General features: G+C 41.5%; 1 protein-coding gene across 2 annotated transcripts in view; it reads left to right on the top strand.

Moving 5' to 3' along the window:
- nlgn1 (neuroligin 1) overlaps positions 1 to 22453 on the top strand; it is a gene marked incomplete at its 3' end in the record, with an annotated part of 427924 nt that extends 405471 nt beyond the window's left edge. The window contains exons 3-9 of one of the 2 annotated variants that reach the window (XM_080429710.1): positions 9936 to 10121; positions 12709 to 12975; positions 13754 to 14115; positions 16080 to 16240; positions 19420 to 19576; positions 19949 to 20026; positions 21821 to 22453. In XM_080429710.1, coding sequence (XP_080285836.1) covers positions 9936 to 10121; positions 12709 to 12975; positions 13754 to 14115; positions 16080 to 16240; positions 19420 to 19576; positions 19949 to 20026; positions 21821 to 22453 — 1844 coding nt within the window. Of the gene's footprint in view, positions 1 to 9935; positions 10149 to 12708; positions 12976 to 13753; positions 14116 to 16079; positions 16241 to 19419; positions 19577 to 19948; positions 20027 to 21820 lie in introns of both variants that reach the window. The other variant, XM_080429709.1, reaches the window with a different exon arrangement.
- Positions 22454 to 22706: the final 253 nt, after the last annotated feature.

Below are 22706 nucleotides of genomic sequence, written 5' to 3' on the forward strand. Positions count from 1 at the left end.
AAAGTTGGTGTGGAATGCTCTGCAGACTGAGCTAACGATATCAATTACAATATAACAACAAGAAAAATCATAAAGATAATACCCAGGTGTAATAAAGAAAATAAGATAGGATACAGTTGCACAGGTACAGGTAGTATACAGGTAAACAAATACGGGTACGGGTAAAAGCTCTTTACAGACAATGGTGGGTAGTATCAGCTCAGTATAGGAAGCAGTGGTGAAAAGTAAATTTACTCAAGTACTGTACTTCAGTACAATGTTTTGGTACTGGAGTATTTCCAATTTTCTATGCTTTTACTTCTAAACTCCACTACATCTCAGAGGCAAATATTGTACTTTTTACTCCACTACAATTATTAGAAAACTTTAGTTACCCGTTACTTTGCAGATATAAATCATTATATTATAAAACATACATTAACCACTTTAGCCCTGTTTTATACCTAGGCTAATTGAAACTAGCCGATCTACAAGCTCACAACGCGTCGCAAGCTTGTAGATCTGCTATTTTCAAACATTTTAGTACTTTTACTTTTGGTACGTTCAGTAAATTTCGATGCCAATACTTTTGTACTTTTACTCAGGTAACATTTTGAGCACAGGCCTTTTATTTGTAGCAGAGTATTTTTATATTGTGGTAATGCTACTTTTACTTTCAGTAAAACATCAGAGTACTTCTTCCACCATCACTGACAGGAAGATATACCATGTTTTCTATGCTTTCTGCGTTCTGCCGCTGTATGTTGATAAGCCATGGTGGCTTCAGCATGTTGAGTCTTATCAGTCCCAAGGAGCCCCATGCATCCCCACCTCCACCCCACCCATATGCATGTCTGCTGCCGTCTGTCATGTTGACGACATATAAATGATCCATCCCGTATCGCTATACCTCACAAAGGCTATGTGTGTATACTGTAACCGTGGTGGTGAACCGATTATTATATGAAGCTGCACTTATCGTGATTTTGTGTTTTTTCTGCATGGTGTCATGCACTGTGCCTGCCCTGCGCGCCGTGCATGTGTTTGTATGTCGGTATTTGCTCCATTTGTGCTTCCATGTGAGTCTATCTCTATCTGTGCTCATGCGTATACGTCCATGTAAATGTGCATGTGTGTGGTTTGTGTGTCGTCCTCTGTGCAGTGGTGGAAGAAATACTCCCATTTTTTACTGAAGTAAAAGTAGCAATACCACATTATGAAAATACTCTGTTACAAGTAAAAGGCCTGTGTTCAAAATGTTACTTGAGTAAAAGTACAAAAGTGTTGGCATCAAAAGTAAAAGTTTGAAAATAGCAAATCTACAAGCTCACAACGGGTCACGATGCGACGCGTTGTGTAAAATAAGGCTGAATTGGTTAATGTATGTTTTATAATATAATCATTTATATCTGCAAAGTAACTAGTAACTAAAGTTTTAAAATAATTGTAGTGGAGTAAAAGTACAATATTTGCCTCTGAGATGTAGTGGAGTAGAAGTAAAAGTACTGAAAATTGGAAATACTCCAGTAAAGTAAAAATACCAAAAACATTTACTTAAGTACAGTACTTGAGTAAATGTACTTTACTACTGTGCGTGCGTGCGTGCGTGCGTGCGTGCGTGCGTGCGTGCGTGCGTGCGTGCGTGCGTGCGTGCGTGCGTGCGTGCGTGCGTGTGAATACATCTGTGTTTGTGTTGGAGCCTCTGCTCTGCCCGGGTGCCCAAGCACTCGGTTGGATTGCTAACAATTTTTCCAGCCCAGACCTTGATCTTTTTTATTCCTGCCCTATCCCTGCACCACGGCTAAATTGGATCAATTAAAAACAGTCTTGCAGATGGCTGCTGTTGCTTCCACAAGATTAGGCTTTGATCGTGAAGCGGATAAATAAATAAATAAACTGGCGGGAAACGAAATAGAAAACAAATGAACTCAATTAAACAGTTCTGCCAGACTGCAGGGCCTGTGTGTGTGTGTGTGTGTGTGTGTGTGTGTGTGTGTGTGTGTGTGTGTGTGTGTGTGTGTGTGTGTGTGTGTGTGTGTGTGCGTGCGTGCGTGCGTGCGTGCGTGCGTGCGTGCGTGCGTGCGTGCGTGCGTGCGTGCGTGTGTGCGTGTGTGCGTGTGTACGTGTGTGTGTGCCTGCGCCTGCGTGTGACAGACACAGATTTAAATTAATCTAATTTGTATGAGTATTATAAGACTTCTTCACAACCTTATTATATGAGGTATGGTGTTAATATTCAACTCTGCTTTGTGGAAATGCCTTAAGTGTTGCCTCATAATACATTATGAGGCATCATAACCACGTTACAAGAGCATGACAATGCATTGTAATGCATACAGTGTTGATTTCGTCAACTAAAACTATAACGAAAAATTTTGGTCGACTACCTTTTTTCACTGACGAAAACTAAATAAAAACTAAGCTATGATGACTAAAACTAAGACTAAATATATTGACAATTTCGTCAACAAATAAAAACTAAACTAAAATGTTAGGGAGGGACGAGTGGAGAAGAGATCCAGTAGAACTAAAAGACAAGTCATTTTATGCTTGGTTGCGCTCCGGTGTTGCGCTCTGAAAATAGCAGATCTACAAGCTCAAAACATGTCGCGCTGCGACGTGCTGTGAGCTTGTAGATCGGCTATTTTCAGCGTGCAACCAAGTGTATAATCAGCCATTACGACGCCATCAAGGCACCCTCAAAATACATTTTAGTCGACTAAATCAACTGTATGCCACAACAAAATGTGGAAAACCTCAAGGGATGAACTCCTTAGAGCAACTACCAGTGTCCTGACATACAGTAATCTCTATGAACAGAGACATCACAGACCTCTCCTCCCTATCGTAGTCTCGAGGGAATGCTAGATCGCTGGTCATGCATTCACTGAAATATTAACCACTTAAACTCCAGCATCTTGTATTCTGTGGAAAACTCTCTCAGAAAACAACAGATCTGCGACGTGTTGCAAGCTTGTAGATCGGCTATTTTCAGCGAAGATATTTAAGTTAGAGTGAACACAGAAAAGTCACTGACTATAGGGCCCTGAGGGACTCCAGTCAAACACGTATAGGGCATAGCAGTGGCGGCCATTTTCTGGTTCAATCGTTCCAGACTCCATTAATTTTTCCCATAGAGATTTTCAAAAATATTTATATCAATTAATTTAAGCCTAGAATCAAGCCTCCACCATAAAACATTTGATTCTGTGAAAAGAAAATAATAAATATTTAATTATATGATATAGTGGTTAAATATAACAGTTGCCGTTGATCGGAAAAAAATATTGTACGTATATAATATGTATAATGTGTAAATGTATATAATAGTACATGTACTCAGTTACTTTCCACCACTGTATGCTAATGACGTGCTTGCTCATCATGCATGTGTCAAACACATTATAGACCTGTGTGCACATTATGTGCAGTCTGTGCAGAAACGTTCATACATGCATCTCGGAGGACTATATGCTGAAAACACTGCTTAACGACTTTCAACCTGGCGTCCCTACAGGGCCGGATCTAGGCATAGGCAGGGGGCAATTTTTTTTTTATATATTTTTTTTTGGGGGGGGCTTGTGAAAGTTACATTTATGGTATGTGTGATATGAAATGTGAGCTTACCATAATCAAAGTAATCATATTCCATCATGCATCATTGCAAAATTCAAATAATTCTCCGCCCTGATTTGCCATGGACAGTGTTGCCAGATATTGCGAGAGAAAGAAGCCTAGGAAACAAGCCCAAAAGAAGCAAAGAAAAAACAGGGGGAAAAAAATCGCCGCCGGCTGAGTCCATGCCCCATCAGTATTTCCTATTGCCCCCCAAATTAAAAATGTCTGTATCCGGCCCTGCGTCCCTATTTTGGGCATGTGACAGCCATTATGCATTCAAAATTAGCCGATCTCACAACACTTCGCACAGCAATGCGATGTAAGCTTGTATATCGGCTTATTTTCAGCGGGCAACTCCATTTCATGACAAAGTATAAATTGTGCCTAAGTGGTTAAACTTCCATATCTGTTAATCATTACCCAGATGGATCGTGGGGCATTGAGTAAAAATGCATTACACACACAGCCCTTGCCTTAATGCAGGGCCTCTCTTCTTTTGTACGTTAGCTTCAGAGCATCCCTGTGGAAAATGGGCCCCATGTTGAGTGACAATGCTGGGCCCTGTAATGAGCACTTCCATTTAGAGAAAGTGTGGGGACAGAGGGAATAAGAACATAAAAGAGGACAGAAGAGAGGAAATGTGAGGGGAGGGGGGGGCAATAAGGGGCGTGGGTAGCACTCCCTGGATGATTGCTGCAGGTAATGGAGCTTTTAGCATGGAAATCAGAGAGAGAGAGAGAGAGGGAGAGAGAGAGAGTAGGCGACGGGGACAAGAAATTGCTCCACGGAACAGACTTGTCCTGTGGGTATAGTTGGACCCCTTGTCAGAAATACGTTTATATCTCAGTGGTACCGGCTCCTTATACAGTAGCAACTGCATTGATCTTCTGTACCAGAGAGGTCTAATTGGACAAAGGCACAGAGGGATGGAGAGAGGAAGAGGGAAGGAAGGGAGGGAGAGAGAGAGGGTAATAAATGAAGATGGGGTGTATAGGAGGGAACACTGGATGAAGGTAGAGAGAAAAGAGAGGCAGTTAGCAGCAGTGTGTGCTGTGGGCATATATACAGTATATATACTGACCCTCTCTATTTACTTTAAATGGTCTATAGGTTTATATACTCTTCATGTGAATTAAAGTGTGTGCCATTGAGGAGTGGAAGTATTATGCTAGGCTATATGAACCTGTTATCCTATTTCAGGTGAGCGAGTAGACGAGTGTGCGTGTGTGTGCGTGTGTGCATGTGTGCGCGTGCGTGTGCACGTGCGTGTGTGTGCATGTGTGCGTGCGTGAGAGGTAGAGAGAGAGAGACAGAAAGACAGAAGTGTGAGAGAATGAAGTGAATAAATGAATACAACTTTATTTTTACCAACCAGTATGGTAGATTAAATGTAAAGTAACAAAGTACATTTACTCAAGTACTGTACTTAAGTCCAATTTAGATTTCCAATTCCTTTTACTTTTACTCCACTACATCTCTGAGGAAAATATTGTTTTTACTTTTTTTTTACTTTTTTACTCCACTACAATTATTTGGAAACTTTAGTCACTAGTTACTTTTTAGTGTTAGCTTTTTATTACTAAACAGCATTAACCACTTAAGGTCTACATATATTTCGGCTATCTGAAAATAGCCAATCTACAAGCTCACAACGCGTCCCATATAGCGACACGTTGTGAGCTTGTAGATCTGCTATTTTAAAAAGATTTCTATACATTTTGAAAACTTGAAATGGGAGATTTCTGCATGAGTATACTTTTACTTTTCGTACTTTAAGTACATTTTGATGCCAATACTTTTGTACTTTTACTCAAGTTTTTTTTTTTTTTACTTGTAACAGAGTATTTCTACATTGCAGTATTGCTACTTTTACCTAAGTTACACCACTGATGTTAATACAGTTTAACTAGCGCATCTGCAGTGGTTGGAGCTGGGGTAGGACACCCTCATTACTGGTCACACTCACACTTAATTAGTAATGCCTGAAGGCTGAAGCTCATACGTGCAATATCTCCACTGGCACAAGTGGGGATTTCTCCTAGTTTGAGGAGTATACATTTAGGTCACTGATGCATGTTTGAATGCGAGTGGAGGATTGCAGCTCTTTACGTGACGTAGCGGAAAATGGTCACTGCTTTGGAGGTGACGTTTTTGATGAACCATGAAATGACTGACTTGGTTTGATCGTTACTGGTTTTTATAATACATATAAGATTATATAAATCGAGAGATCAAGGTCTAAATAGTCATCTGTACTTGAATTCATCTGAAACTAACATGGGTTAAATAACAACGTTGTGCATTGAATAAATTATAGCAGCTGTGCTTTTTAAGCTCTGTCTCGACAGACCATGTTCTCTATCTCTGCTCTGGCCTTTCATCACTCTGCCATTATGCATTATGTGAGCTGTAGATTAAGATATGTCTCCAAAAAATGCTGCTCTCCATATTATATTTAGCATATCCCGTTTCTTTAAGTGGCTCTATGGGGTAATAACTCCTGTTTTATTGCGGCAAATTATTAAACAACCAGGCTGGTTGGTTTTTGCTTGTAAAATGGATAAATATGCCTCGTTAGCTACTGCCAACTTTATGCACAGACGGGGCTGAAAAGTAGATTCACCAGACAGGAAGATCAAAAGCCAAAAAGTAAAATATGAAGTAGTTGTGTACCCACCGATCTTCACTTTTCAGATGTATTCTCTGTAATATACTACACAGTATTCAACATAATAGGACATATCTAGCTAAATACTGGAAAATATTTGCACCTTGAGCCACACAACATGGGTGGTCCCTAAAATAATAGAAAAAATAAAACTGCCACATCCGCTGGACAGCAGGTGCAGGACCAACAATGGATTAAGATAAAAAAATAAATAATAATAGAAGTCCGCACACTGTAATTTTGCAAAAAGCTCCCAGTCAAGGCTTTATTTGTAGGTTGACATTTCGACACAAGGTCTTCTTCAGAATGAGGCATATAGGCAGGGCCGGCGCGCCCATTAGGCAGAGTAGGCAGTTGCCTAGGGCGCCACTATAGGGGGGACGCCAAAAAAAACATATTTTTTTACAGCAGCCGTATTGTAAAGACATTCACAGGTGTTACCAATGATACTAATGAAGGCTCTGTTCCATTCTGGTCAAACAGAGTCAGGGTGCTGATATTATGCATGTTGGCTCACTGGAAACACTGCTACACCAGTGGGACTAAAATTTGGGTCAAATCATGGTTCCTTAAGGGGGTTCCAAATGGCCCCTTACGGGGGTGTAACTCGGAGAGTGTACAAATGGAACCTTACGGGTCCATTTGGTTTGTACACTCTCAGAGTTATACAGTATACCTTCTCCATCCTTCTCCATCGAAAGCTGCTTCAAAGCATGTTGGTAACCACAGCACCCTCTGTCTGTGGCGCTATAAAAATGCAATTGATTATTGTTTCTGTCTTGTCATGGCCTAGTAGTAGAGCGCAGTGGGAACATTTTGATCAATGAGCTTGTGGTGACATTTTAAATATTGCCGCTGAGAGCGATGCTTCAAATGTGATTGTGTCACATTTGTTTTGTTGTCGACATGAGGCCCATCATTAATCTGACCTTCATGTTGGTTGTAGTTATTTTATTGGTTGGGTTAGTTTTAGGGTTCAAGGCTACCTTATCTAGGTGCCACTAGAGGTTCCAGACACAGTAATGGGCAGCTTGAATTAACCTGGTCCAAAAACCAACGCTTTTATTTTTTAGATCATTGACTCTTTGGAATAACCTGCCTCGAAACCTCTGCTGCATTTAGTAAATTAACTGTTTTAGATAATCAAAAAAAATGTGTTGTATGTTTTTGTGGACCCCAGCTATGGCACTAGCTAATGGGGATCCTTAATACAATCTAATTAAATCAAATCAAGGCAGAATAAGCTTCTTTTTTTTGCCACTTAAAACTTATATACTTTGTTGCGCTTCAAATAGCAAAAACGTGTTATGAGCTTGTAGATCGCCTATTTTTTTTCCAGAATATTCACTTAATTCTGCCAAACTGTGTCTTCGCTGAATATTGGCCTGTTATGACATGCCCATAATAAGGACGCTGGGGTTCACGTGGGTTAACATGGTGTCACCTGCACACCATAATTACAGATGGTACCTGTAATTAAAGTGTCATTAAGGAAAGAGTTACCCCACGGTGACTCATTGTCCTAGACAGACGTAGGTCTGCAGTGCGCACACGCAGCACGGCAGAAGAAGAAAAAATGATCATGTCAAACCTCCTATCCAAAGCAGGGCAAACGCAAAAAGACATAAATTAGATGTAATTACCCTTGCGCTTTTTTAGTGCCAGCGCAATGACAACATTGGTCAACATTTTGAACTACCCTTCAAGAAGAAGGAGTTAGCGTTGCTTAACCGTGCTCCAGCCCTAAATGAATTAATCTGGAACAGAGCATAATTGATGACTTGGTGTTTACCCCCTCTTTGCATAATTACATCGCCGCCTTTGTCTCTTCTCTATGTCCTCTCCTATCTTCAACCCCCACATTTTCTTACATGTATTCTTTATTACTTTTTTCCTCTCATTAAATCTTTTTTTTTTTGTGTGTCCTACTACTCTCTTCTGTTGTCTAGCCTTAATATGCTGACCAAGCACACTGGGCTCTTTTTCCGTCAGTACAGTGAACAGGGTTTTTTGCCCAGCTACATAATATTCATAGTTAAACACTATTCTCACCTGGAAGCCGGCCATGTGCTGTTTGTTGGCCCGGCAGAGCAGCTTCACAGAGCAGTTGGGGTTAAGTGCTTCACAGAAGGGCACCTCGTTGGAACTTGTTAAGAAAAGGGATGGAACGGTATGCCACTCATTCAATTTACCTGCCCACACGGCAAAATCCTGAGTGTCAATTCAAAACGCTGTAGAGAGTGTAATGGCCCGTCGGGTCCCTGAGTTTTAAATAAACACTCAGGTTTATACTGCAGAATGGCTAACCAAGTCCCACCTGTTCCGTGTCCCAGTGGTGTAAAGTAACTTCACTAGGAAAGACCAAACATCAGACAAAAATAGGTTTAGGTTGTTTATTAAAAAACCCAGGAGTATGGTCGTTTATGGGCGCGTCGCATGCGTTGCATGGGACGTGCGGCATAAACAGCCAAGTATGCAGAGTGCAGAATGGTCGTCTAAGGTCATCACTACACGCAAGCGTGGAGTGTGCGGCTTAGATGGCCAAGGGCACGAACAACATTTTACGCTGTTGTGGTATTGTCGTTTATGGGAGCGTCACATGGGCAGCATGGGACGTGCGGCATAAACGGCCAATAAGCTGAGTGCGAAATGGTCATCTAAGGTCATCACTTCACGCAAGCGTGTAGTGTGCGGCTTAGATGGTCAAGAGCACTGGTCATGGGAAGGCAGGCGTGATTAGGAGGGCAAGTGGCCAAGGAGGAACCTGTAGAATAGGATAGAGGTAGAAAACAGAGGGAGGGAGGGAGGGTTACAGGAAACTAGCACGCCACCATTTTTTAAATCTGGGTTTAAATACCCCGGTAGTTGGCAGGGGAGGCGTTGTCAGCTTGGTTGGAGATGGGTGAGTGGTTGGCACTGGTTGGCATGGGTGGAGTTGCTGGTGGCTGGTCAGAGTTGTGATTGGTTGTCTTCTCCTTGGTCAACCTCCTGAACCTCAGTTGTACCAACTCCATTAAGTACGTGTAGGCCTACTCAAGTACTGTACTTAAGTACAATTTTGAGGTATTTTTAATTGTCAGTACTTTAGTTACTAGTTACTTTGCAGATATAAATTATGATATTATAAAACATACATGAACCACTTAGCCCTATTTTATACCTACTGTAGGCTATTTGAAAATAGCCGATCTACTAGCTCACAACGCGTCGCATCGCGACGCGTTGTGAGCTTGTAGATCTGCTTTTTTCAAATATTTTAGTATATTTTACTTATATTTTACTTACTTATATTTTACTTTTGGTAGGATACTTTAAGTACATTTTGATACCAATACTTTTGTGCTTTTACTTGAGTATATTTTTAATTCATTCACTTTTACTTGTAACAGAGTACTTCTACATTGCAGTATTGATACTTTTACTTAAGTATGTAATAAAAAATGTAGTACTTTATCCACCACTGGTTCGTCTCCCCTTCTTCTCGTCTTTATTTATAATCTCTTCTGTTGTGACTGTGGCTTTTATCGTAGAACCAGGTACCCTGTCAGTTTCCTAGGAATCCCTGTCAGTGCGTCCTTATCGTCTCTGAATGTTTTGACTCTGTTTTCCAGGGAACCTGCATAACATACAGTATAATAACAGTACACTGTCATTTCTCTTTCTCCTGCAGGGTTCCTGAGTACAGGCGACCAGGCAGCCAAGGGGAACTACGGCCTGTTGGACCTGATCCAGGCCCTGCGTTGGACCAGCGAGAACATCGCTGCCTTCGGCGGCGACCCGCTACGCATCACCGTGTTTGGCTCGGGGGCCGGAGCGTCCTGCGTCAACCTCCTCACTCTCTCCCACTACTCCGAGGGCAACCGCTGGAGCAATTCCACTAAAGGTATACAGTACACAAGGAAATTACATGCAAGTTGAAGCATTGGCTACGTATTTGTTTTCACCTCACTGTGTTTAGGGCGGAATAAAGGTGTGCAATAAATAAGGCGGTCATTGGTACGTTTTGGCATTTCGAGCAGTGGTTCTCAAAGTGGGGTCCGGGGACCCACATTGGTCCTTGTGGGGGTTACCAGGGGGTCCCAAAATCATCATAGCGTCACAATCATTTTAACCACTTAAACCATATTTTATACTTTGGCTATTCAAATATAGCAGATATACAAGCACACAGCGCATCACTTTTGTTTTTGGTGCTATTTTGTAGATATACTTTTTCTTAATAATATTGAATTGTTTGTAACACAAATCTTCTCTTCTTGGGGTCACTGGCACAACATATTTTCAGATGGGGTGGTCTGCGGTCAAATATATATATATCAATTTTGGGGTCCTTGACATGGAATAGTTTGAGAACAAACTGATTTAGGTCACTGTGTTACTTTTGAAATGAAGCAACTCCAGACTCTATTCTATGTACACTAAACCAGTGGTTCTCAAAGTGGGGTCTGGGGACCACCACGGGTCTTGAGGGGGTTCCAAGGCGTTCCCAGCCAAATGTGTTAATATTTTATCAAAATGTGTTTAACCATTTATACCCTTTATACTGTACATAGACTATTTGAAAATAGCAGCAATAACAGAGCTCTGTGAGCTTAAAAAAAAAATAACTTTTTGAAAACTCTTAACAACACAAATCTTGTATGGGGGTCCCTGGCACAAAATATTTTCAGATGGGGGGGTCTGCGGCCAAATACATAATTTGGGGGTTCTCGACGTGAAAAAGATTGAGAACCACAGCACTAAACACTGTGTTAAATAATCCACTTACAATGTAGCCAATTAAATATATTAAGACAGCATCAAGATGATCAAAGTGTCTGATAAAGAAAAGAAAATCTCTTGGCATTTTGAAGTTTAAAATTAAAAAGTTTTTGATCCAAACCCACTGGCCTGACGGTGACTTGAAGAGCTAATTTCATCAGATGAAATCCTTCAAACTGAAATGGCATGGTATCACACACTATTGTAAGACGCCATAAGCAAGGCAGGTCCTGGGTTGCCTTGGTAACAGAGAACCGTTCTTCACTTTCATTCTTCTCCATCTCCACTTCCCTGTCTCATTTTTTATTCTTCCTTCAACAGTGTGTGTGTGTGTGTGTGTGTGTGTGTGTGTGTGTGTGTGTGTGTGTGTGTGTGTGTGTGTGTGTGTGTGTGTGTGTGTGTGTGTGTGTGTGTGTGTGTGTGTGTGTGTGTGTGACAGTGAGGTGAAAGCTCAATGTCCTGTGATGTCAAACTTTCTAAGTTTTCTTTTCTTTGCAAAACCACTATCCATTACCCTGAATGACACACAGAACCACAGCCCATAAATACTGATTTAATGTGATTCCTTCAGCAATAACAATTATGGCCCTATGAGCTATTTTGTACTAACAACACTATTCTTTTTATTTTACCTATTTTTCAGTTGTAAAAGCTATGCATAATAACAGGTTAAGATGTTCAAAATGTGCATGCTTAATTTACACAGATGTATTACTTAAAATAGCTAAAGGGAAATATTATTGCTGCTAGTAATAATAGTTCATGGAATCATTATTGTTCTTCCTGAATACATCACATTTAATCAATATTTGTGGGCTGTAGAGATCCTTTTTTTTTATCGTGAACATTGGGGCAAAAATGAATATATATATTTTTTAAAGAGGTGGTGCCATGGTTTTGCACTTTTTCTGTTTTTCATGTGTCTATGAGGTTGATAGAACTTCATTAAGCCCCCTGGTGGTGTTTTTATGGAGTTTTATGTCTTCTCTGACTATTTTGAGTTTCTTCCTGGAGGCTGAAACCGTGCCAATAGAAAAACAGCACTTTAATGACACAGTAAAAGTATACCCTCCCCCTCATTATCATAACACAACAGGTGTGGGCATGAGGAGGAGGAGGGACTAGGACAGGTGGGTGGTGCTAAGGTAGTGGAGGAGGTGCTAAGGTGAGAACCAGGTATACTGGAGGCGTGTCCACATAAAAACATAATTTTAACACTTTCTGTACACTTTTTTGAAAAAAATCTTCCTCCTAGTATAACCATAATACCTGATGATTATGTTTTAGGGGGGGGGGGGTAAAAATCTTATGTTGATATCAGTGGTCATGTCAAGTGGTCATGTCAAGGACCCCCAAAATGATATGTATTTAGCCCCCATCTCAAAATATTTTGTTCCAGGGACCCCCAGAAGCAAAGATTTGAGTTACAAAATGTACATAAATATACAAAGATTTGCACACATTTTTACGATTTCTATCCCTCAAAAATAGCAGATCTACAAGCTCATAACACAGCACTCGGTGCCATGCTATGAGCTTGTAGATCTGCTTTTTTCGAATAGCCAAAGAAATCTAAAATGATACAGTATGCGTTCCCGGATTAATGAATGATCCCACTCTTTTCAATCAATCTCAGCGACTCCTCTGTGATCCACCTTCCTCTCTTTCTCTTACCTCTATAGGTCTATTCCAACGGGCCATAGCCCAGAGTGGCTCAGCCTTATCAAGCTGGGCGGTCAGTTTCCAGCCGGCAAAGTACGCGCGCATGTTGGCCCTCAAAGTGGGCTGTAACATGCAGGACACGCTGGAGCTGGTGGAGTGTCTTCAAAAGAAACACTACAAGGAGCTGGTAGACCAGGACATCCAGCCGGCACGCTACCACATCGCCTTTGGACCCGTCATCGATGGCGACGTCATACCAGATGACCCTCAGATTCTTATGGAGCAAGGTGCAATACAAATCACTATTCTAATTAAGTTACTTAAATTACTACAGTATTTGGGTTGAATAATGTGTAATTTTTTTAATCTAATGATTGGAAAATACGGTATAGATGGACTCTTAGAAAACAAGCCTAGAATTTGTTTGCCCCTAGGACATTTATACTGTGGTCAAAGCAGTGGTGCACGCCTGGGCCGTAGCGTGGCGGTCCAGGCACCCTAGGCTGCAATGCCAGCCTGACAGCGTGTCGCGGGTTCGAGTCCCGATCCAGACGACCTTTGCTGCGTGTCACTACCCATCTCTCTCTCGCCATTTCCTGTCAGTCTACTATCTCTATCAATAAAGGCAGAAAAAGTCCCCAAAAATATATTTAAAAAAAAGAAGCAGTGGTGCACGTAGTATAGATTAAAACAAGAAGACAATCAAAAAGTATGCCATATAAAAATAATAATGATAACTAAGTAGCTTCGGTAAGGGCGATAAAACATTATGTTTAATAGTTAGATGTGTTTACAGGTGTCGCTATTTGGTGTATGATTGAAAGTAATTACTTTTGAATATGTGATAATGACTCAGATTGTGCTACCCTATTAAGCATTTATACACGTGCATCAACTCAGTCCTTATTCAAAGTGTTTATTTTGTGAATTGTTAAAAATATACATACTGTATCTTCCTCTGTAACAATGTTTTTGTATCTAATTCCTCTCCCTTCCTCTGCCCTGCCCTGCTCTGCCTCCCTCACTCACACATCCGTCTGTCTTCACGCTTAAACCTTCTCACAGGCGAGTTCCTCAACTACGACATCATGCTGGGCGTGAACCAGGGCGAGGGGCTGAAGTTCGTGGAGCTGATCGTGGACAACGAGAACGGCGTGCAGGCCAACGACTTCGACTACGCCGTGTCCAGCTTCGTGGACGACCTCTACGGCTACCCGGAGGGCAAGGACATCCTCCGGGAGACCATCAAGTTCATGTACACCGACTGGGCGGACCGGCACAACCCGGAGACGCGCCGGAAGACCCTGCTGGCGCTGTTCACCGATCACCAGTGGGTGGCGCCGGCGGTCGCCACGGCTGACCTGCACTCCAGCTTTGGGTCGCCGACTTACTTCTACGCCTTCTACCACCACTGTCAGACGGAACAGGTGGGTGACAGTGTTGATTTTGACAGCAAATTTTGATTTAGTTTTAGTCAAAGCCTTTTGAATACAAATACATTTAGTTTTAGTCATATTTTAGTCATCTGAAATGTTTTAGTTTTTGTCTACTTTTAGTCGACTAAATATCATAAGATTTTAGTGGACTAAATCTACAGTTGATTTAGTCGACTAAAATGTATTTTGGCGGTGCCTTCATGGCGTCGTAATGGCTAATTTTACACTTTAACGTGTGCTGAAAATAGCCGATCTACAAGCTCAAAACGCGTCACAGCGCGACACGTTGTGAGCTTGTAGATCTGCTATTTTCCGAGTGCAACACCCGAGCGCAACCAAACATAAAATGACTTGTCTTTTACTTCTACTGGATCTCTTCTCCACTCCCTCACTAACATTTTAATGTAGTTTTTATTTGTTGACGAAATTGTCAATATATTTAGTCTTAGTTTTAGTTATCATAGCTTAGTTTTGTTTTTGTCTGCGAACATTTTTCGTCATAGTTTTAGTCGACGAAATCAACACAGGTGGGTGGGACACGCTCTCTATATAATGCATTAGATTGCGGCTGCCTTTTATGATGAGTAGAGTTTGATTAGACAGAAAAGAAAATCGCTGACCTGTGTTCCACTTGCGGCTTAATGGATTGGCCCTCTGAGTAATGCTTTGTGATGACAGCTGCCTCTTTGTTTTAAATAGAGACACAGTGCTCTATACGCAATAGAGCCGCCTAGATGAGGCTCTACTTGTAAGCACACATCTCAGTATTAATATCAGGAAATTATGTTAATTGATTGTATTGTTCATACTTGTCTCGTACATGTAATTAAAGTGTAGTTAATGTAATTACAGACTATAAAACCAGCACCTGCGAATAGAGAGAAATTCAAAGTCTGGGCGCCCACTTTCTCTTAGTATAATTAGTTGAAGCAACAATACATCATTTTAACCTCTAATGACATGTTGCATGTGACATTCTGAAGTCTTTGCTTGGGGCATTAGCAACAGGGTGCGCTGCATACTGTGAACTTCAAATCGCATACTGTGAACTTCAAATCAAGTTCACAGCCTTAATCGCGTGTCATCCCCTTCTTCCTGTCCTATTTTCTCTACCTCTTCCCTTAACCCTTTAAGACCGGGAACGCATCTCTGTCATTGTAAGATTTCTTTGGCTATTAAAAAATAGCAGAGTGCCGCGCTATGAGCTTGTAGATCTGCTATTTTTGAAAAAAACGTGAAAATGTGTGCAAAGCTTCTTATATATATATATATATATATATATATATATATATATATATATATATATATATATATATATATATATATATATTCATTTTTAACTCAAATCTTTGCTTCTGGGGGGTCCCTGGAACAACATATTTTGAGATGTCAAAAGATGATCATTTTGGGGGTCCTTGACATGAAAAGAAGTTTGAGAACCACTGATTATAGCAACGTGAGTTTTTTCAAAAAACTGTTAGATTTAGAAGAATCCCACAGAAGCAAAGATTTGAGTAAAAAATGTTAGCTTTAAAAAAAACAAATAATAAAGATTTGCACAAATTTTCACGATTGTTCAAAAATAGCAGATCTACAAGCTCATAGCGCGGCACTCGGTGCCGCGCTATGAGCTTGTAGATCTGCTATTTTTGAATAGCCCAAAGAAATCTAAAAATGACACACAGATGCGTTCCAGGTCTTAATGAGCTAATACACCATATAACGAAGCAGAAATGTCATGAAACAATAAAAAATATATACGGTATATACATTCGTTCCACTTCACATTCTTGAAAAATGCAAGACTTTTGTTTTTTGTGTGTTTCTTTCATGTCCCTGTGTTTGTGTGTCTCTTGACATGATAAAAGTCGCGCCAGAAACAGCCCCCTGTTCTTTTCATCCGTATCGTCAAAACAACAGTGATTGTGATTTGATTCCTGTGCTGATCGTTATAGGTGCCGCCGTGGGCGGATGCAGCGCATGGGGATGAGATCCCGTACGTGTTTGGCTTGCCGATGATCGGCCCCACGGAGTTGTTTCCCTGTAACTTCTCCAAGAACGACGTGATGCTCAGCGCCGTGGTCATGACGTACTGGACCAACTTCGCCAAGACGGGGTGAGATGAGAACTGCCAGAACATTTTCATTTACACAGTCAAATCTCCAGTGTGTACAAATAATATGATATGAAAAACTATATATTTTGACTGGGTATCCATCCAACAATTCTCTACTATTTGCTAATAACCAGAGCATGAGTACTCGAGCCTGTCATGCCATCAAGATGAAACATCTCGACAGACACAAAATCTTTAAAAAGGAAAAGTTGGCGATAACAACGTGCAGTGAGATTTTGTGGAAAAAAATTGGTTTGAAAATTCTATCATTATCTAGGGTTAGGCGCAAACCCCCCCCCCCCACCCCCCACCCCTCCCATAGATTTTCTATGGAGCACTTCTATTGTCAAAATGCACTCATATACATAATATGCATAATACAGTGCTGTGAATGACGAGACGGCTGGGTTATTATAACCGATTCCGTGAGTAACTGCTCCGCAATTACTATATTAGCAGTAATTTATCACCAGTCGATTACTCACGTACTGTACAGTGTACCATTTGGTAATTGCACTTGCAACGTGGTTGCTCAGAATTAATCTGCATTTAATAACCAAGAGTGGTGAATTTTACCATAGTGGTTGTACAGTGTGTTTTGTGGGCCTTACACAGCATGACTGCTAGTCAATGCAGATACACTTCACCTGTCATGAAAGAGATGTTTTAATTAACCCAGGGGTAGGCAACCTTTGTTATCAAAAGAGCCATTTTTGGCCCAAAAGATTATTACAAATCTGTCTCGAGTGGCTTTTTTTGTGCTTTTTCTGGTGTTTCAATATAACATTTTTTTTTCATTGTTTGCTAATTTCTCAAAGCAGAACAAGTATACCAGTAAGCCAGAAACGATGGTGGTTAAAGCAAACAAACCAAGCATTAATACATTCTTTATTTTCCTTCAATGATTAGTTTCTTATTTTTATCCGGTGTATGGGCGACACTTTTTATTACTAATAACTTTACTTTAATAACTTAACTTTATGCCTAAAGTTAAAAACAAAACAGAAAGAATACCTCTTATTCCTTTGCATACTTCTTTGCCCAAGCAACTGGGAGCCACGGGAGAGGGCCCAAGAGCCACATACGGCTCTAGAGCCGCAGGTTGCCTACCCCTGAATTAACCCATTAAGACCTTGAACGCATCTCTGTCATTTTTTGATTTTAGCTAAAAAGACATATTTTACACTTTTGGCTATTCAAAAATAGCAGATATACAAGCTCATAGCGCGGCACCGAGTGCTGCGCTATGAGCTTGTAGATCTGCTATTTTAGAAGAAAAAAAAATATGTGTGCAAATCTTTGAATATATATATTTTTAAAGCAAACATTTGTAACTCAAATCTTTGCTTTTGGGGGGTCCCTGGAACAAAATATTTTGAGATGGGGGGTCCTTGGACAAATACATATACATTTTGGTGTCCTTGACATGAAAAAGTTTGAGAGCCACTGACATCATAAGTTTTTTTCAGTCTTTAGAAGACATTCTAAAAACAGATATTTTGCAGAATTGGCCTCAGGTCTTAAAGGGTAATGGCATTAGCCATGAACAGTTACATTCGCGATTTGCCAAAATTAAAATCCCCCCCGTCCCTCGCCGCCTCACGTTGCCTTTTAGCATATAGCCATGGCGGTAATTGTTTTTTACAGAGCATAATGGGGGGACATTGGCTCTCCATGCACTGCCCAGGAGCCCTGAGGGGAACAGAGAGACACTAATGATCCAGATATATAACCCTAAATTGACATGGAATGCAGGGCACCTGGGAGATTTATGCCGCCATTTTGAATGGTTAAGCGTGTTCCTGATGAGGTCTGGCTGGCTCCATATGCCGATTTCCAGACAATGTGGCGCTCACTGGGTCTCAATGGGCCTCAATAACTCCTATGGCTCCTGCTGCTGTGCACGTGTATTACGTGTAAGAGGCTGAACCCCAGAGAGTCCAATGTGCTCTGTGCTGGTCTGGGATGCAAAGTAATGTTTGGGCTTCCCATTTCTATGATACAAGTAACCTTTATCTGCTCCCTTTAACCGCATGAACCCGAGCATCCCTATTCTGGGCATGTCATTTCGGGGGCGAACATTAGGCCAAAACAGGCGAATATTCAGGGAAGATTTCTCATACGTTTTGAGCTTGTAGATTGACAAACTTTGCAAAGGGATTTGGGGTAGATGGGAAACAGGAAGGGGCCAAATACAGACCCCTGGAGGACCCTGGAGGACCCTGGTGACACCGGGGTTAATCTAGGAAATTGCGGTCCTCGGAGCACAGATCTCCGCCAGGCCGGGTTGCCCACACAGGGCTGTGTCAGTCAGTGGGAGAATCAGTTTGTACGACAGCTGTTCGTGTTTGTAGCGCCCCCCTATAATGGGCAGAAGTGAAAGCGGTTTTGGAGGCGTGCTCTAATAGAGGCCCATTTGATTATGATTAGATGTCGCATTCATGATATATTATAGGCCCCGCCCACAGATTTGTGAAGACAGTTACAGGCAAATGGTCTGGAGTATCAAAAACCTGTTTGACAGTCATTGTCTCATGACTCACGAGACCATCGAAGTCACAAGACCATCACAGACAATTAAGGGGTCACGATGCGATGCGTTGTAAGCTTGTAGATCATACATGGGCAACTGGCGGCCCGGGGGCAACATGCGGCCCCCACCTTCACTTAATGCGGCCCGCGGGTTAATATTGGAATACTGATATAGTATTGATTTCAGCTGTTACAATTCCAAAACATGCAAACATGACCCGCTTTAATTTCTTCAGTCTATATTAGTAGCTTAAATGACTAGTAAAAGTTAACATAAGTATAACTAAATGCATTTGAAATTAAATTTAAAAAATACTTTTCAGGATTCCAAACAAATTCAGTATTCCAAAAAAAAAAAAAAAGAAATAGTAGATCTACAAGCTCAAAACGCGTCGCACTTTGTAGATCGGCTATTTTTGCTACTTTTGTGTGACAGAATTTACGAAAAAAGTTAAAATACGAACATAAGAGGTAGCCCGACAGTGCAATGTGGCCCTCTGGAGTGAGTGTGGAAATATAGTGGCCCTCTCCATCATCAAAGTTGCCCATCTCTGTTGTAGATTGTGATTTTTTTGGCAAACAATACCATTGAACCACGCAGTATGAATTCAACATCAAGCTTCTGTCATTATCTTCCTCCTACGTAGAGACCCCAACCAGCCTGTGCCCCAAGACACCAAGTTCATTCACACCAAGCCAAACCGCTTTGAGGAGGTAGCATGGACACGCTACAACCAGAAAGACCAGCTCTACCTGCACATAGGGCTGAAACCCCGGGTCAAGGAGCACTATCGTGCCAACAAGGTACAGTAAAATGTTTGTGTAATGTACAATTATGCAGTGGTGTAAAGTAACTAAGTACATTTACTCAAGTACTGTACTTAAGTACAATTTTTAGGTATTTATTTTTACTTTACTGGAGTATTTCCAATTTTCCATACTTTTACTTCTACTCAACTACATCTCAAAGGCAAATATTGTACTTTTACTCCACTGCAATTATTTGAAAACTTTAGTTACTAGTTACTTTGCAGATGTGAATTATAAAACATAGATTGACCACTTTAGCCCTATTTTATACATAGGGTTAGGGTTCTACAAGCTCACAACGCGTCACATTTCTTTCCTCCTCTCCTCTCCTCTCCTCTCCTCTCCTCTCCTCTCCTCTCCTCTCAGGTCAACCTGTGGTTGGAGCTGGTACCACACCTCCACAGCCTCAATGAGGTCACACAGCTCATCCCCACCACCACCAAGGTTGGTAGTAAATCGTCGCTGTCAGGTGGACACCTTGTCCAAAACCATTACTTTTCAGGAAATGTAAAAAAAAAAAAATGTGCCAATGCATCCAGTGCATTTAGTCACATTCTCTTGTTAACCCATTAAGACCTGAAGCCGATTCTACAAATATCTCCTAAATACCAACAGTATTCTGAAAAACATATGTTTCTCGTAGTGGTTCTCAATCAAGGACCCCCAGATTTATATGTATTTGGCCGCCGACCCCCATCTCAAAATATTTTGTTCCAGGGACCCCCCAGAAGCAAATATTTGAGTTAAAAATGTTCGCTTTAAAAGAATATATGTATTCAAAGATTTGCACACATTTTCACGATTTTTCAAAAATAGCAGATCTACAAGCTCGTAGCGCGGCACTCTGTGCAAAAATAGCCGATCTACAAGCTCACAATGTGTCACATCCGCACAACTGCATCAAAACCATCTGAAGTTGTACCACATTACAAGTTTTTTTTTTACAGCCAATATGACTCTCGATCACCAAGGTTGAGAATACTGTAAATCACCTAATAAGAGATTTTTCTTCAGTATTATCAGATGTTCTTGGCCCGAGAGTAGTCAGATGATGCTGAAATGTATGGCTTGATTTGCTGGTAATCACATAGCAAAGCAATTGAGTCACCGTGAACAGCGTAACATGCCTCACAATTATTTTATTAAACTGCTACGAATACATTTTAATTACCTAAACTTTAAACTAAACATCTATTCTGCCCAATCATTTTTGGGAACAATTGCAAAAGTAATCAATTTGTTCCAGTTCCACCTTGTTCTTAGATTTCTTTCAGTCCAAAGATATAGTACTGTACGTGTATCATTAAAAAGAAACATGCATTATTCACCTCCCCAATAATGGTTCTTAGACAATTTCATACTTACGTGACTTTGATTTTACGATCACAGATAAACTTTTAGAATAATACATTTAATGTGCTACAGTGACAGTAAAAATGTATCACATAACTAACCTTAAGAATGGGTAATTACTTGGTGAGGGTTTTTGCACAGCATGAAACAGTGGTTCATAATGTTTAGAGATGGTAAGATATGGCTCAAAGGAAGCTAATTGTCTGTTGGATTCTATTGTGTATATTTCAAAACCTCAGTAATCTAAAAGCAGGTGAAGAGTCCACATTTTCCAGAATGGATTGTGTTGCTAATTAAACATTTCAGCAGGTATTTAATCGGTGTAATGCCTTAAAAAGTGCCCGCCCAATATAATAATACTATTAATATGCTGTTATTCAGTGGTGGAAAGTAACTAAGTACATGTACTCAAGTACTGTACTTCAGTACAATTTTGAGGTATTTGTACTTTACTTGAGTATTTCCAATTTTCAGTATATTTACTTCTACTCCGTTACATCTCAGAGGCAAATATTATACTTTTACTCCACTACAATTATTTGAAAACTTTAGTTACTTTGTAGATTTTGATTGTTATTACAAAACATACTTTAACCACTTCAGCCATTTGAAAATAGCCGATCTACAAGCTCACAAAGCGTCGAATCGCAACGCATTGTGTGCTTGTAGATCTGCTATTTTCAAAAGATTTAAATACATTTGAAAACTTGAAATACGACATTCTGCATAATGAGTACTTTAACTTTTGGTACTTCTGTACTTTTACAGTACATTTTGAATTCCGGACTTTTACTTGTAACAGAGTATTTCTATATTGCAGTATCGATACTTTTACTGAAGTGAGTACTTTTTTCCACCACTGACGTTATTAATCTCGTCGTATAGGTGCCACCGCCGGAGGCGACCAACCGCACCCCCAAGACCCCCAAGGTGGTGACGAAGCGGCCCAGCAGCAACCCGACCCCGTTCCCCACCGAGACCCACGACAGCCACAACCAGCCCCACCTGGTGGACCAGCGGGACTACTCCACCGAGCTGTCCGTGACCATCGCCGTGGGCGCCTCGCTGCTCTTCCTGAACATCCTGGCCTTCGCCGCGCTCTACTACAAGAAGGACAAGCGGCGCCACGACGTGCACCGCCGCTGCAGCCCGCAGCGCAACGCGGCCAACGACCTCGCCCACACGCAGGAAGAGGAGATCATGTCCCTGCAGATGAAGCAGCACTCGGAGCTGGACCGGGACGTCTGCCGGGGCGGGGGGATGGTGGTCGTGGGGGGGGACCCCCTGCAGCACCCTCACGACGTGCTGCTGAGGACTGCCTGCCCGCCGGACTACACCCTGGCCATGCGGCGCTCGCCGGACGACATCCCGCTCATGACGCCGAACACCATCACCATGATCCCCAGCTCCATGGGCGGGCTGACCTCGCTACACCCCTTCAACACGTTCCCCAGCAGCGGGCAGAACAACACCCTGCCCCATCCGCACCCGCACTCACACTCCACCACCCGGGTATAGCCAAACCATGGACGAGCACCCACCCGTCCCCCATATACCGAGGCAAGACTCTTTTGACAAGGCTGTCGCTTTAAGCTGATACTGTTTGCTAAAGGCAGAGACTTGAGGCGTCCCGACATGCTATAACAGACGCTGATACAACAGGAGAGCTGAAAAGCCCCGGCCCTTCGAGCTGCCCAGACACATGTGGAATTAACCCTGGGATTCTACTCCACCTTGTCAATACCAGAGGAAATATAGTAAAAAGGATTTT

Source organism: Gymnoscopelus braueri (assembly GCF_963280865.1).
Source record: "Gymnoscopelus braueri genome assembly, chromosome: 6".
In the NCBI taxonomy this organism is placed as follows: domain Eukaryota; kingdom Metazoa; phylum Chordata; class Actinopteri; order Myctophiformes; family Myctophidae; genus Gymnoscopelus; species Gymnoscopelus braueri.